Source organism: Falco peregrinus, chromosome 9 (assembly GCF_023634155.1).
Source record: "Falco peregrinus isolate bFalPer1 chromosome 9, bFalPer1.pri, whole genome shotgun sequence".
Taxonomy (NCBI): domain Eukaryota; kingdom Metazoa; phylum Chordata; class Aves; order Falconiformes; family Falconidae; genus Falco; species Falco peregrinus.
The window spans coordinates 9,215,158-9,231,977 of NC_073729.1; the positions used below are offsets into that span (position 1 = coordinate 9,215,158).

A 16,820-nucleotide genomic window follows, 5' to 3' on the forward strand; every position below is an offset into this window, starting at 1 on the left:
AAGAGCACTATTTACAATTCCGTGACAAGGAAAGACAATCAAGGTTAGTAAAGGTGATTCTGAGAAGTGGCTACTGACTTCAGAAACCCAGAAGCACCAGAAAAACCACTGCAAATCTCCTTCCCTCAAAAAACTCCGTGGCTCTATGAGAAAGCAATGCTCTGAGTGGCCTCACTGGAGACCATCTGCTCTCTGCTATCCCCTTAACCTGCCTTTTTCCCTTCATTCTAATCATACGTCAAGTTTGGGGTGCTCTGCTTTTTTTGCAGAGAGTGTGTGTGTGTGTCTGTATTGTTTTTGTTTTGAACAGAATACTACTTTATACTGGCACATGTAAAACCATACAAATTCCACCTTAAAACTTCACTTCAGGTTTCCTGAACTTGCTCAGTCCAGCATAACGCCAGGTCAGCTAACAGAGCTCAAAGGGAGCCTGTCCCAGGCAGGAACCAAACCCACCGCCGATGTGGGAACGTTACATTTGAGAACTTATCCTATCAGATCTCTCTTGACAACTTTATCTTCTGCACACTGCTTGCCTCGAAACCACATGTTGTACAACTGTAGAGCTCCCTGTGGAATAAAACTGAGTTAAAATCTTCCAGGGTTATTTAGCAAAGTGCCTAACTTTTGTGAACTAGCTTGGAGAGAGGAAAGGCGAGAGGACAGAGGACAGGATGACCCAACATGGAGAGAAAGACATGTTAACGACTACCCAGCATTTTCAGTGCAGACTGCTGCTTAGAAATACCTGTCTGGGAATCACAGAATGATTTGGGTTGGAAAGGACTTTAAAGATCAGCTAGCCCCAACCCCCTGCCATGGGCAGGGACCCCTCCCACCAGCCCAGGTTGCCCCCAGCCCCGTCCAGCCTGGCCTGGGACACTGCCAGGGATGGGGCACCCACAGCTGCTCTGGGCAGCCTGGGCCGGTGTCTCGCTACTCTCACAGTGAATAATTTCCTCCTAATATCTAATCGAAACCTGCCCCCTTTCAGCTTAAAGCCACCACCCCTTGTCCTATTACTATCTGCCGTTATAAAATGTCCCTCTCCAGCTTCCTTGGAGCCCCCTTTTAGATGCTGGAAGGCGGCTGTAAGGTCTCCTCAGAGTCTTCTCCAGGCTGAGCAACCCCAGCTCTCCCATAGGAGTCTTCATAGAAGAGGTGCTCCAGCCCTGTGGTCACCTTCATGGCCCTCCTCTGGACTTGCTCATACAGGTCCACGTCCTTCGTATGTTGGGGGCCCAGAGCTGAATGCAGTACTCTGGGGCTGCGTGTCTCACCAGAGCAGAGGGGGACAATCACCTCCCTCACTCTGCTGGCCTCGCTTCTTTCGACGCAGTCCGGGATAGGGCTGGCCTTCTGGGGCTGCCAGTGCGCATTGCTGGGTCACATCGAGCTTCTCACCCACCAACAGCCCCAAGTCCTTCTCCTCAGGGCTGCTCTCAGGCCATTCTCTGCCCAGTCTGTGTTTGTGCCAGGGATTGCCCTGACCCACGTGCAGGACCTTGCACTTGGCCCTATTGAACTCCATGGGGTTTGCACGGGCCCACCACTCCAGCCTGTCAAGGTCCCTCTGGATGGCATCCCTTCCCTCCAGCGTGTCAGCTGCACCACGCAGCTTGGTGTCTTCAGCGAACTTGCTGAGGGTGCCTCAACCCCAGCGTCCATGACACCGACAAAGATGTTAAACACCACTGGTCCCAGAACCGACCCCTGAGGAATGGCGCTCATCACCTGTCTCCACTTGGACATTGAGCCATTGACCACAACTGAGTGCAACTATCCAGCCAACTCCTCATCCACCGAGCAGTCCATCCATTGAATCCATGTCTCTCCGGTTTAGAGACAAGAATGTACTTCGGGACAGGGTCAAATGCTTTGCCCAAGTCCAGGTAGATGACACCCATCACTTTTTCCTCATCCCCCAACACTGTAACCCTGTTGTAGAAGGCCACCACATTTGTCAGGCACGATTTGCCCTTAGTGAAGCCATGTTGGCTGTCACCAACCACCTCCTTATTTTCCATGTGCCTTAGCACAGTTTCCAGGAGGATCTGCTCCATGATCTTGCTGGGCACAGCGGTGAGACTGACCAGCCTCTAATTACCTGGGTCTTCCTTATTTCCCTTTTTAAAAATGGGGTTTATATTTCCCCTTTTCCAGTTCAGCAGGAACTTCACCAGATTGCCACAACTTCTCAAATATGCTGGATAGTGGCTTATGCACTTCATCAGCCAGTTCCCTCAGGACCTGTGGATGTACCTCATCAGGTCCCATGGACTTGTGCACCTTCAGGTTCCTTAGATGGTCTCAAAGCAGATCCTCTCCTACAGCGGGCGGTTCTTCACTCTCCCAGTCCCCGCCTTTGTCTTCTGTGACTTGGGTGGCGTGGCTGGAGCACTTCCCACTGAAGACTGAGGCAAAAATGTCATTGAATAGCTCAGCCTTCTCCGCGTCCCAGGTAACCAGGTCTTTCATTTCCTTCTGGAGAGGGCCCACCTTTTCCCTAGTCTTCCTTTTATCATAAACTTACCTATAGAAGCTTTTCTTGTTGCCCTTGACATCCCTGACCAGATTTAACTCTATCAGGGCTTCAGCTTTCCTGACCTGGTCCCTGGCTGCTCGGACAATTTCTCTGTATTCCTCCCAGGCTACCTGTCCTCGCTTCCACCTTCTGTAGCTTCCTCGGCATCTTGCTGGAGACAAGCCAGGCTGACAGAGGATTCCAGCTGGACAAGCAATGGGCTTGGTTCTGTGTGCCCATGGGATTTGGGTTCACAGGATAACACCACCCTAGGTGCCCCCTCTCTGCTCAGAAATCACATCATTATCAGAGCCCCAGCGTGTAGAGTGGCCTTACAAGACGGCGCAGGCGAGGGGAACGCCAGCTGCTTTTACAACAGAAGTCACTGGTTTATGAACCAGCGTGCCTCCTGGAATTGGAGGGACTAGGCTAGAAGGATACATCTAAGAGTGCTCCACACATATTCACATCTGATGTTACTACATGCAATAATAAGCCTTATTCTCAAGGGTGTTAAGCACCCATGCTCAATTTGAAATCAATGAGACCTGAAAAAAGCAAGCAACTCCAGATTATGTTTATAAAGTATGTAAAATACAGAGACTGGAAAAATTAAAGTTTTAAATATTCAACTGCCTAGAAAAATGCATAACCCTATCTTTTCCCCCATGACTTCTGAAACACATCAAATCCTTCAAGCCTTTACAGATCCTACATGCATATCAGAAAAGAGGTTAAGACATCCAGATACAGATTTAGCTGTTTACAGTCTAACGAATACTTACTCAATGCAAATATTAAAATTACTCGAAGTGATGCCCAAGCTTTAATGCCTCTTAAATATATCAGTTTCTTCACATGACTACCTCAAACTAAGCTTTTCAAAGTGGTACAAGCATTCAGAAACCCATTCCCTGTAAACTGCTCCCAGTTCCTCCCCATCTTCCATGCAGAAATGTTCCAACACAGGCCGCCTATCTAACCCCATGGGAGTGCAGAGCAGGGGTAATGAGGAAAGCCTGTTCAGAAGTTTACAGCACTTACCAGGGCCCAATTTAGCATAACAAACAGACTTGGTGTTAGGTTCAACTATAGTAACATTAATTTTAGTGACTTTATATCGACACAGAAACCATCCCATGGAAATCCATAGGACTGTGCATGAAATTAGGATGACACAAATGAATCCCCTCTAAGAAAAAACAAACAAACCAAAATCAACAATAAAAAACCAACACAAAACAAAACAAAAAAAAACTAAAACCAAAGAAACACCTCTAAGAGTTCAAACTTTTCCTGTCATCTGTTTAAATTAAATCAAAAAAATTCATGAGCTTCATTTCACAAAACTAGAAATGGCACAGTCCCACCTGACACATGCAAAATACCCAGTTGAAACAACATCTGAAGATTTGCAAATAATGGCATTAAATCAGAATTCCAGTGGCTGGCTTTGCTTTTTTTTCAGAAACCTGATTGTTTTTCTCCACGTGAACAAAAGAACCAATTGCCTCTAGTAGACTTCATTTCTGAAGCCGCTGTCTTTGTTTGTCTTCAATACGCATTAAAAACCCAGTCTTGAGGCTCATGCAGCTGTTTTAAAGAAAAAAAAAATACGTGAAAGCTTTTCTGATGCAAAAGCAAGAAGAAAGGGGGGGGGGGGGGGGAGAAGAGAGGGGCCCACAAGGAATCAGGATTAACAGTTACAAAGACATTGAAGGGCTCTTCCCCTCTTTTCAACAGTTAGCCTTTCAGCATTTGCTCCTATAGACAAATGCTGCAGTACCACAGTGGCTGAGAAGGTGAACCTCATAAAGGAGGTCATGATCCACCAATTCACCATTTCCTTAAGAATGATGCCTTGACTTTATAAGGAAAATCACCAACAACTGATGCAAATTGATTCTGAAGTGGCATCCTTTAAGTTATTGTGTTTTAGCGGTTCACAGATTTAGGTCACATGAGATGGTTACACAACCCAAGGATTTATGTCTTAGATCTATGATTGTCAGAGCAAGAACATCAGCAGAAAAATAGCACCTTTTCTCCCATTTGTTAATTAATTTCTTCTTGCCAGATTTTTATGAAATTCTAAAAATAAAAAAAGCAACATGCAGTTCTCTGTGTGTAACACAACTATTAATTGTAACAACTGCAAAGAAAGGCAACACTTTGCTTTTCTCTTTGAATATCTCTCATACTTTTACAATACTAGTATAATTTTGTCTGAAACGTTAAGATTTTATTTGCATTCCCTTACCTAAGGGGACAAAACCTGATGAATGCTGAGCAATGAAATGCATCAACACTTCCCACACGAGGTAAAGGTGCTCAGCATTTACATCAGAGCACTGCCTATACCAGTGCTGCTCACGCTTGCTGTTCTCTGAAGTGACAGCTGTTTGGATGAATCCACTTGCGACTACCGTGCAAGCAAGGGCATGCTCACATCTTCTTTTATGCAGCAGTTTCAGGGAATGGTACTTTTCATTGTCTCCTTCCATCTCTCAAAGGATTCATGTATCCAACACAAAAAAATATCAAATAGAACAGGCAAGGTGTACTGTCAACTGATGTTGAATTGTGATACTGATGTGATCAGGGTATGACAGTTTTAAGCAATGGAAAAGCAGCTAAACTGCTTGTTTCTCCCTCAGTGAGAGTAAGGCAAAAGCGTCTCAATAGATACCAACTTCTCTTTCAGTATGGAGGTTTCTGGTAAATCAGTTTCTGATAAGAAATTGCTAGTACCTGAACAGTTTGGTCTTTGGCTGTTAGATCTGTCTAAAGCCTAGCTCACACTGGAGAAGGAATACTCGTAGCCTGGTTAATGAACGAAACTGCATTCTCCCCAAGACAAATCTCTGGAAGAAGCGTGTAGCATATTTCCAGCATCCTCAGATGGTTGATCCAGTCTTAAAGCACTGTCATTCAAATAAGGATGTTTTTTACCAGAAGATCTACTTCAGTATGGAAAGGTCACACTCCTGCTACGAGAGTCCAGTTCTCTGGGAAGGTCAATGAAGGTTTCATTTTGCTATATGCATTTCCTGTGATATACATTAGTAGAGACCTACTGCTGGTTGCTCCTTGGAAGCCATTCACAAGACTTCATGGAATTAATCAACATCAGCCAGTGTTAAACACGCTTACTCATTGATACAGAGCTCACACAAAACAAGGTAGACAAATGCAACACTTGAACATCTAAAGCATCAGCAAAACCCAGGCAGAACTGTATGTTGAATAAACTGGAAATAAAACACACCAGTACCGCTCAGAATTAACAGTTAATTCCCTTTTAGCATCAATAGCTGTTTATAAAGAAGAGCAGACACACACATGTAACCATTCAGCATATTAAGAATGATGAAATATCTTGAAAATCACATCTAATCTGTTCCTGGTGCCTTTCTGGAGCTTTTTTTTCCTGTGCTGTGCCCCACTGCAAATAGTACGAGTTAACATGGGAACATCAAGAAGAATACCACCTCACCAACAGCATGAAACCGAATGAAGTTTAGCTTACTGCGGCAACTGCAGGCCAGTCACTCAAGACAAAATCTGTCAGAGCAGGAGCTGGACTTTCCTTCTTACACTGCTCAGCTACAACTAATATTTCAGAGAGTGCTGTGCCTGCAGAAGTCTACCACAGGAAGAGGAGCAGTACAAGACTATCTGAATCTATAAAACCGTATCTAACCCAGCCATACTCCAAGTATCTTGTTTTAAAAAGTGTATTTGAAAACAATGAACTGAAACCTGCACTTCACTCACTATCTGGATCACAGGAGACGTATAAATCCCTGGACTTTGTTCCTTCACTACTTCCTGCTCCTCTGGTCAGACTGAGCAAAATCCCTTTACCAAATTTCTCTGCCTGTCCAAAGACCACATCTGCCACCTGCACTGAATCCACCTGCTAACCTGGTATCTCTTGCTATGGAGTCACTTTCTCCCCAGACTCATTAGCATGTCTAGATGAGCAGGGCCCCAATCCTACCCAGAAGTTCCCAGCAGCTGTGCAAAACAATCAGATGAAAACCAAAGAAACCCCCCCGACTCTCCCACACCCCCCTGAGCTAGCTTCTTCTTCTTCTTCTTCCAAACTGCTCCCACTCCATTCTCCTCTCCCCAGTGTACTCCTTTGCTCCTTCTGACTGGCAGCCACAGCAGCAGCTGCCTGGTGCTGCCTTCACCACACACACATGGGGACAATCGGCTTTTTCTAAGGAAATGAGGCGTACCTAACAACACTGCCTCTAGGCGTAATCTTATGCCCCCTCAGCAACCAGTGAACTTTCTGTCCAAGTTCCAGCAATCTGACAAAGGATGCGGAGAGGTTTCAAAGATACTAAGTTTCCGTACATTTAATGTAAATAAGCGAGGAACTTGCCGGTGGAGTAGAGTTCGTCTTAGCACCCCTGCAAGTAAAAGGCTACGGTGCAAGTTCCATCTCCTGTTAGATCACAGCAGATCTACACAAGGATATGGTCTGAATACTCCAGCTGAAGAAAGGAAGATTCATTTAGTGATTGCACGAGCAAATCAAACCGTAAGGATGAGACCCACAGGGAATCACATCTTACTAGTTCCACTGCTCACAGCAGCACCTGTTAAGATGTCCAGAGCAAACTGTGACACCAATTCAGCGACAGAAGAGGCCTGACTTTTACAAGTTGCTCTTTAAAACATTTTTCTTTGTATGCTCAGTGTCTCAGCTTTAACCATGGACAGGCTATTTATGCGCACCATACCAAAGGGTTTTCCAGGCATTCTCCAAAAGACCCCTTTCTCCCTGAACTAGCACAGAAACGTGTGTGAGCTTCTCATTTGTAATGAGACATGAAGCTGGCTCTGCAGCTACCTAAAAAAAAAAAAATAAAAATTATGCCTCTTTGTTGTTCCAGTTCCTAACTGTAACTCACATTGCTTTCTCTACCTGTAGTATTGTTACCTTACTCATTGCTATTTTTTCCAGATGAGATAATATTGGCTCAAAAGCCGTACTGTGCTCTGTATGATGAACTGTGAGACAGTTTTTCAAAGCCTTCCTTCAGTATCCAACACAACAGCTTGTAAACAACCATGCAGGCTCATCTCGGTGAACTCTCCAAAGTTTTTCAGATTTACTACAATGTTACCAAAAAAAAAGAAAAGAAAACTTACCACTTTTTCCAACAGGATTCCTGAGTAATTCCCTAGTCTGCTCCCTTCCACAGATGTTTTAAACACCACTAATTCATTTTTCTATTCTATGAATCCAAGCTTTTCCAGAGCTAGCAAAACTAGATTGGAAAATCTATTCTTAGACCAAATGGGTTGCTGCTGGAAGATGTACTAATTCAATCTGACAAGCATTTTAAAGGCTTGCTGATTCACAAAACCATCTACATGCTGCCTACCCTATGCAGCCTGAATTGGCGGTCATGCTTGTTAGGTCCCTGTTAAGATAACATCTGACCCCTCTCCTTAACTTTTGTGCTTTGGAAGTATTTATTACAAGCTGCATTATGGTGGTGCCCTCCAGTGCCACAATAATTAAGATTTTTCTCAGCACTGGCCTATAAAACCCCTATTCTTCATGAATTTGAAACTCTATTGCAAAGATTCTCTGGGACTCAGAGCTTAATCAGCAAAGAGAATGTGACTGTATCAAATCATGCTCAGCCTTGTCTTTGGAACAAGAGAGAGATGAAAAGTTCACAACTTCCAAAACAGTGCTGCACTGAATATTAAACGTAGTCTTAAAAATAACACTGGTGACATCACGGCCATCGGCGCCTGATGCTATTCCCACATTTTCTACCTTTGAGCTTATTGTAGGCTGTGCATCAACTATAACGACGTGCAATGCACTGAGCCCTTGTTCTTACTCTGTAACACAGCTGTTGCCCACCATAAATACACAGAAGGGCACACTTCAGTAGCACAAATAGTAACCCTATCCTCACACGCAGCCTGCCTCTCTCCTGGACAGCACCCCGTGATCTCCCCAAGCTCACCAGACCTGAGGAAAACAGTAAAACACATGTGATGGTTTGTTCCTAATTTACATTTACTTACCACATCTGCTACCCACATGCATCTGTCCCACGCCACAAGACTGCTGTGGCTCTGATAGCTTGAGAGGCTTTCTGGCCACTTCGTGGTCCACGTCAGAGACGCGAATGCGGAACTGGTCCCTGCTGACTGTCTTCCGTAAGGTTCGAATAGTTTTACGGAATCTCTTCTCAGTCTTTTTCCGAGCACAGCGTACATCACATGTGTCTGAAAAGTACCAAGGGTGAAAGGTGCTGTAAGTGACCACGCACAAAAATGCACTCAAATCAAAAGACCAATCAACGAAAATCACCGAGAAAGCAACTTCTGTGAACAAGTCTGAAATCCTTAAGGACACACCAGGCTAGAAGAAAATTAATCAGATCACAAGACTTGAATCTCTGTGCAGTTCTTTCAAACTATCCCCATCCCTCAGTCTTTCTGAAGGAGTAAAATTCATTTTCAAAACAGGAGATACTTTTTCTTATTATTTTGCATACAGATAGAAATGAAAAAACAGAGAAATTAAGGAGCAAACAGCAAGAAGCTTCAAATCGCACCTGGGATTACTTTCCAACCAACCTGTTACCTCCTTTCGGCTTGTTTCAAGCTCAAAGTCCGCAGTGATAAAAATTTCTCTAGTCGCTGTCAGTCTACTGAGGGCTCCGTGAACTTTCTTGCCAGAGTTGCATGTTAGGTTTACATAGTGGAAGCTCTCCATTACTGAATTATGTCTCTCTGTATGAACAAAATTAAAGGAAGCAAAAGCTTGGCCAGCTCTGTTACTGAACATTCACGAGTGCTCAGCACACGTTGTCACGAAGGGTTAACTCCACATGCCAGTAAACAGTCTGGCCAGTTTCTCAGCTGGTACACCCCCCCACAGACTCAGACTCCAGTGCACCTACAGGCTGTCAGGCTGAGATTCGGGTACTGCAGCGGCTCTGGGGCACTATTCACAGCTAGGGTGAGAACCTGGCTGCAGCGCCCAGCCTGCTTCCCCAGGATTTGGCTAGCAAGTTCTAATGAATTGCCTTTGCACTATGCAAAGCATCTTAAAACCAAGCCAGTGTCTGCTCCAGGCAGGCTACTCCAGGGGAAAAAAAATTACACTCATATGAAGCGTGTGAAAAACATGTTAGCTTACTAAATTAAGTAGTGGCTGTGTACACAGGACACTTGGAGACCTCTGTCAAGGTTTCAATGAGCAAATAAGATTCAGTTAAAAAAAACACCCAGAACAAGCTTTGGTAATGGAGCATGTAACTCTTCACTGAGCATCTTAGTGGTTTCTCACTGTTACTCTTCCAAGGACAAACAAATGGACATGCTGATTCACCATATTTTTTAGTGTCTTCTTCCCCCAGCTCTTTTTTTTTTTTTTTTTAACCGTACTCCTCCTCATTTTCTGCTGACTTTGTAAATGCCCAGGCTATACTTTCTGCGTTGTAACAGATGAAAGAGTTGACCTCAGTGTGTCTATCTGGGGCTGTTGAAGTACAAAAGGGAGACAAGAGAAAAGAGAAATAACCCTTTGGCAGTAGAGTCAGCATAGAAGGCCAGGAGATTCTTCACTGAGGCATCAGACAGTAAGGAGCAGGTGAGAAAGCACAGAAAGAATGGATAGAGAGAGAAAGGAAAAGAAGAAATCAAACACATGAAAAGAAGGTTGATTTTACTGGGAATTTATTGGCAGTGGTACAAACAAAAAAGGAGAAGGCCTTTCCTAGCAAGACTGTAAGGTTGTCACAGGGAAGTCCTGTGATCTGCAATAACTATTGCAATAATTGCGGCTGGGAAGGAGTGTGATTCATGAGGTCAGTGAAGAGCAGAAAGTCTGCAGTCCTATATGCTTTGCTTATGGTGTACTTCATATCTGGAAAACACTCAACAATCCCCTGAGTTATGGCTCTAACCTGCTTACCTGCATTTTTATATTCATACCTGGTATCATCTGTTCCAGACCTCCTTGAAACTTCTCAGTCTTTTTCAAACTACATTTTCCTTCATTTAATTTAAAGGTTACGCTTATCTTGATGGCTGAAGTATCTTCAGGAAGAAACAATGACATGTTATTTTAAAAAAGGAATAAAAAATTTAGACAACCCTAATGTCACATCATAATGATGACATTAAAAAAAATGCTGATATAAAGTGAAAAAGCAGTCATGACAGAAAACCTAGAGGTGTCACCTTCTCCTGCTGCGAAGCTGGTTCACAACTGGAATTAGAACCAAGTGTGACAGAATTTTATTTAAAAAAAGAAGAACGAGATCAAGTCCAGATCTGCTATTGTGTAAATCAAATAAAGATTAGTTGAAATCAAAGGAGATTCTGAACTGGTTTGGAGTAAGTCTATATAAAATAGCATCTCTTATCTGTTTAGCTTTAAATGCTTTCTAAATTTTATGGTCCAACAGCTCAACATAAACATGCTGTATGTTGCCAACACTGTCTGGTTTGGACATCTAAAAAAAAGGCATGACCCTCCTGGCCTAGCTGTTTATTTCACTACTGATCTTTTTCTCTTTGATTTTTAAGTCTTAGTTTGAGTGATGATGATGCAGCAGTACAAGGGGATTTTCCTGCTGTAATCATGAACTGCAATCATAAAGAAGAAGGAAAACCAAAGACAGTATAATGGAGAGGGAAACCAGAAAGCCAACAGAAACACCCTTATTTCACAGTTACCTAGTAAAAAAAAAAAATCAGTCAAATCATGCAACAGGAAATCTAGTGATTACCCAGCCAGCTGGATGCATTTGTATTCTGCTGCTTTTTCTTAAGCTGAGATGACCTGCCACAGGTGAGGGTGTAGGCATCTTGTGTTCCTAACAGACAGACCAGACAGACAGACAGTAAAGTCACAGGCACTATGCACAGACTGAAGACCCCTGTAGTACAAAAGACATTTTTCGTCTGTTGATCAGCATCATCACCTTCACCTTTTTCAACAACGTTGTTCATCCTATACTCCACATGAGGGCTTGTCTCTTCCTAAGCATTTTAAAGGGTTGAGGAAGAAAAGCAGCATCCATCCCATAAACACCGGCCAAGTCTGCAAGCTGTGTCCTGTGGGGTGGAGGGGCTGTGCAGGCAAAATCTCAGACCCCACGCAGGGCTGGAATGCCTTCACCCCATTCAGCAGCGGCTCTCAGGGCCAATTAAGGAATGGCCCAGGGAGCACAGAGAATTCTGCCCTGTCCTCCCCAGCTTCAAAAAGACAGTTGTCATGAGAAGGGAATCTGAGAGTAGAGTAGTTATAAAAGACAAGGAAATGGGGGTTTTCTTGGGACACTGGCAGGGATACAGCCCTTTATTATCTATAGTGAAAGAGGAAAGGTCCCTGTTGATTGTCTACTTCTTGGGGCTTCCATGAGAGTTAGGAGGTTTGGTACTTTTACACTCTCTACAGAATCATACGCTTGTTTTTGACTTACCAGAAAATGCTTGGACATCTGAAGAGCAGCTTAAGAAGCATCTATCACTCCCACCACTCTTACTGCAGTGCAGCAACACCTTGGGTGACATGTTATCAGGCAAGGGACCCTTTGTCTCTAAACAGGATAAAACAAATACTCACAGAAGTAAAACATCTACGTACACACTACCAATAAATCAGCATGCAGCTGCTTTTGTAGCTGGTACCTGACAGCACCCATGCAATTAATATGCTGTCTAGACAGAAAATCAAAGCAAAATAAAATCACTGAAAGATCACACTACACAAATATTTCCCTTTCAGGTAAAGCTATCATTAGCAAACCTCATGCAGAGAAACAAAAGGAAACAGAAGAATGAGCTAGATAAAAGCACAGGAAAGAAAGTATCAAAATCCCTCAAAGTATCTCCTGTTTTGGGGGTTTAGGGGTCTTTTTCGCTTGTTTTTACCAGTTTCAACAACATCAGTACCATCATGACCCACTAGTAAAGTAAAGCAGAATACTGGGAACAATGACTCACGCCACTTAACTGGACAGATCAAGACTTTGGGATTTGAGTATAACCACATGGCCATCAGACACATCAGGAGCAGAAATGTATTTATTAGGCACCTTACCAACACAATCCTTTTTATTCCAGTGTAATTTGTAGTTAGAGTGACACAGGCATTCGTAGTCTCCCAGCGTGTTCACACACAGCTGTTGGCAACCACCATTGTTGACACTACATTCATTAATATCTACAAAGGAAAGGTAAAAATACTTTTAAGAAGTTACTCTTGCCAAACTTCTGTACTCTAACTCCACTAGGTAAACACGTACACAAATACTGCTTAGTAGGGTTTGGAAAAGATCTTAGGAATGCTGGACACCCACCTTGAAATAGTTTTATTTTCACAGAAATCCTCTGATAAATGTCAAGACTGATTAAATGTTGTCAGAAGAGAGACGTTAGGTACATCCTTACACCACACTATTAAAAAAATCCAGCCTCAGCAATATGACAACAAACTACGTCAAAGAAAAGGAGACCAAATCAAGTCTGCATTGCACTGTGTGTCTGGTTCATTAATATTTCTAATTTGGAATAGAAACAGACAACATGAGCAGGATTCATACTGATCAGTCCTCCAAAGTGCTCAGATAGATACAACTACTCAGAACACTATGTGACTCCATGTGGGTAAATAACACCATTGTATCACCACTGCCCCTTTTAACCAGTTCTCCAATTGTGGGGCCTTGCCCTGCCCAATAAATGCCATCAGGAGGAGAAACTCCTGGCAACACAACATACTGCCTTTGGTGCAAACTTGCACGCTGATGCAGAATATACCGTTCACCAGTGGTGTATCCCAGGGGTCAATACTGGGGCCAAGACTATTTATTCTCTTCATTAAACCTGGATGATGGGACAAGAGTTCACCCTCCACAAGTCTGTGTATGATACAAAACTGGGAGGAGTGGCCGACACACCAGATGGTTGTGCCACTTATTCAGAGGGACCTTGACTGGCTGGAGAAGTGGGCTGACAGGAACCTCATGAATTTCAACAAAGGGAAATGCAAAGTTCTATGTCTCTGCTTCTCAGATCTACCCTGTGACTGCTTTACTTGTCTCCAGTAGCTTTATGGCAATTCTTGTTATACATGAACCTAGAAAGCTGCCACCAAGAAATCTCTTGTGAATTCCAGAAAGTTTGTGCAACCGAGGGTACCCACTTCTACGTATACTTTTCTCAATGGTAATAAGAAGTTCTTGTCACTGCTGTCCCCAACCATTTGTTCCCCCCTCTAGACAGGTAACAATTTGGTAGAACACAACATGAAACAGATTACAAAACTGAGCTGACTTCAGGGGAAAGACACGCTACTAACAGAACTGAGACAGCAGGGGTAGCAGTGAGCAGCAGAGGAATAACGGAGAAAGAAGGGAACACCTCAAATTGGTACTGCTGCCTAACATAGCACAAAATCAGCCCAAATCTTTGGTTTTCGTTGACCTTTTGTCAGGACGCTGCATGCAATGGCAACTCATTATCTGCAGCACTTACTAACTTCTTCCATATAGGTCAGAAGGTGTAGACACAGTATCCCTATCAGCTTTGACACATCTTGTGATTGCCAGTAAATAAAGGCCTGCCTACGTTACAAGGATTAGCATCTTCTGCACAGAAGTATGTTACGAAGAGGCCAATTAGCAGCCAACAAAAAATTACAGTTCCTTTCCCCTGTTCCTTTCCTGGCGGCCACAAGAAATAGAATTAATGCAAAGGAATTCATGAGAAGAGACTTCTTTTAGCAAGTAGAACACATGAACAGTGTTACTCCCCACCCAGACACAGTGATGCTGCAGCCCTGTAATCTTCTTTGCAAAATTTCTAGAGGCAGAGGTTAGAACAGGTCAGGCTCACAGAGATGTCCTAAATGTTATCTCCAAGTTCAAGTGTGCTCCTTCTGCCTCAGAAAGAGGTCTTACTCAGAATTAAGTAGGCACATGGAGTCAGTAACGTCTTGCCTAGAGCTTACACAAAACAGATTTAATTCCACTTAATGTCCTGTTGTTCATGTTTCCTCATGTTAATTGTAGGAATCTGTCAAGGAAGTATTTGCACTTGGCCTACACTGAGGTTCTGTGAACATCTTTCTCTCTTTCCTTGAACTTTTCTTACAGGAAAGGCATAAAAGATTTAAGAGTATTAATCTTGGCCAACATAAATCAGTAGTTCATCAGCTAAATTCCAATCTACGTCACATGAGGGTCTGACATATGTGCAAGGACAACCTGCAAAACCATAATTTTCTCAGTCATCCAGAGCTTCCTGTTCTTTAGGTCTTATACACTGACTTTTCATTGCAGTCAATGAGACTTCTGCATGTGAAAATTCTATCACATTATGGCTTTCATACCCAAGTGCAAAATGCAATGGTTTGTTCTAATAGTTGTAGGTGCTTTCTGGATGCAGAGTGGGAAGGGGAAATCATTTGAGCAATGACAGAAACAAGCAGGATTAATTTCTGCTTTTGCTGTGTCTCCATATCATGGCAAAGAGTAAAATTTACTTGATACACCTAGTGCACATACATAGGCTTGTGTCCTTCACAGACACTCATTAGACCTGTGACAACGGCACTCTACCAGCATTGCCTGTAGTCTTTTTATAACTCACCTCCACAATGTGTGAAGCCATAGAGAGCGTATCCTTTGTTACAAGTACACTCAAAGGTGCCTGGATGATTGATGCACGTGTGGTCGCACGTCCGTTCAAAAGAGCATTCATCAATGTCTGCAAGTTTTAAAGGGATACATCAGTATCTTTCAGCCTGATGAGGAAGCACTGGTGAACTAACAAAGTTAGGACACAGAGATGTGCGGATTTATGTAAACTAAGCAAATTCTTTTAAAGCAAATAATGTAACATAATGAAATGACAACTTTTAAAAGAACAATTAGTTTGCCAAACAAGATTTTTCTTGGCAAACAGAAAAAGTGCTACTACATTTTTAACAATTATGTTTAAAAATCTTTCTCTTCTATGGAAGAAAAAAAAATGCTGACAAAACTTTCATTTCATTAGGAAAAGTCTACGTAAGGTCTGAAGAAATAGGTTTACAAAAGAAAGTATTAGCTTTGTTTTTTCCTATAAATGGAAGCACAGTTTCAACTCTACATGAATATGCAGTGCCTGATTTAAGTCTGCTGACAATCATCATGTTCTCCGAGACACATCTGAAGACAGATGACTGGAATAATTATACTGTATATTTAGGCTTCAGTGTCTGCCTCTAAAAGCTGCTGAGATACCTGTTCTCTCCACTGAAAGTTTTCCTTGGCATTACAATCACTTTGCACCCACCTTCTTTGTAAAGCATAGCGTAACAGCCTAATCATGATCTCAGTGAACTGCATGGTAAAATAATAACATTCCCATCACCTTCTAAGACGCTGAACGTTTATTATATCATCAAAAGCATCTAAAACTTTGATGCTAGTACATTATGCATGATATGTAAGAATGTTGCAAGTTACAAAAAAGTTCACAACATCATCACTGACACTTTTTTTACATCACTCTTTTCTTGGGCTTTGGCATGCTTCAAGATACCACTTTTGAAACAATCTAGGGAAAGCAAAAGAAGTCACAGGGACAAAAGGGAGATGCAAGTCTTTAAATTCGTAAACAGATTCCCTTAAAAAAAACCCAAAATCAAAACCAGCCAAACAAACCACAAACTACCTTGAAAATCTTACATTTTTATAATAAGTTTGTCCCATATAAATAGTTGTCCTCCTTTGTCAGATTTCAAAAGGACAAGAATGCACCAAAAACCCAGGTGAAAATTATTTTCTGTTGGTCAGTTCAGCCTTCTGAAATTCATCATTAATGTCAGCTGGTTGTCTAGGAAATGTAATTCTTCACCTCCCCAGCTGGCTATACATTGTTACATACTGTAGCTTTTCCAAAACCACAGACCATTTTGATCTTTGTATTTTAATATATTTAAGCATCTTAAACAGGATTGCTAAACTCTATACATACAAACCATTATACAGAAAAGCAAATAGGCTTTGCAAGACCACAGGAGAAATCCATGCCATCCCAAAAGTCAAATGCTCTATGATGTTTTAGGGAATATTGATTCCAGACTGTCTACAGGCCTATAATATCATAGACCATGAGTTACATCTTTTTTTTCTTTAAATAAGGAACTCATGGCATCTAAATGTCTCGTTCACTGCAATGGTGAACTAGTCAGTAAGATGGACAGAGAGATACTGTCTATTTTTGCCTGTAAATTATTTCAAGA

At 42.6% G+C, this 16,820-nt stretch overlaps 1 protein-coding gene across 2 annotated transcripts in view; it reads right to left on the reverse strand.

Moving 5' to 3' along the window:
* The window catches only part of SCUBE2 (signal peptide, CUB domain and EGF like domain containing 2), a 41,717-nt gene that overhangs the window by 8,256 nt on the left and 16,641 nt on the right, over positions 1-16,820 (reverse strand). The window contains exons 10-16 of one of the 2 annotated variants that reach the window (XM_055813642.1): positions 15,182-15,298; positions 12,630-12,752; positions 12,010-12,126; positions 11,314-11,400; positions 10,514-10,618; positions 9,152-9,307; positions 8,594-8,797 (exon numbers count right to left, since the gene is read on the reverse strand). In XM_055813642.1, the coding sequence (XP_055669617.1) occupies positions 8,594-8,797; positions 9,152-9,307; positions 10,514-10,618; positions 11,314-11,400; positions 12,010-12,126; positions 12,630-12,752; positions 15,182-15,298 (909 nt within the window). The remainder of the gene's footprint in view (positions 1-8,593; positions 8,798-9,151; positions 9,308-10,513; positions 10,619-11,313; positions 11,401-12,009; positions 12,127-12,629; positions 12,753-15,181; positions 15,299-16,820) is intronic. The other variant, XM_055813644.1, reaches the window with a different exon arrangement.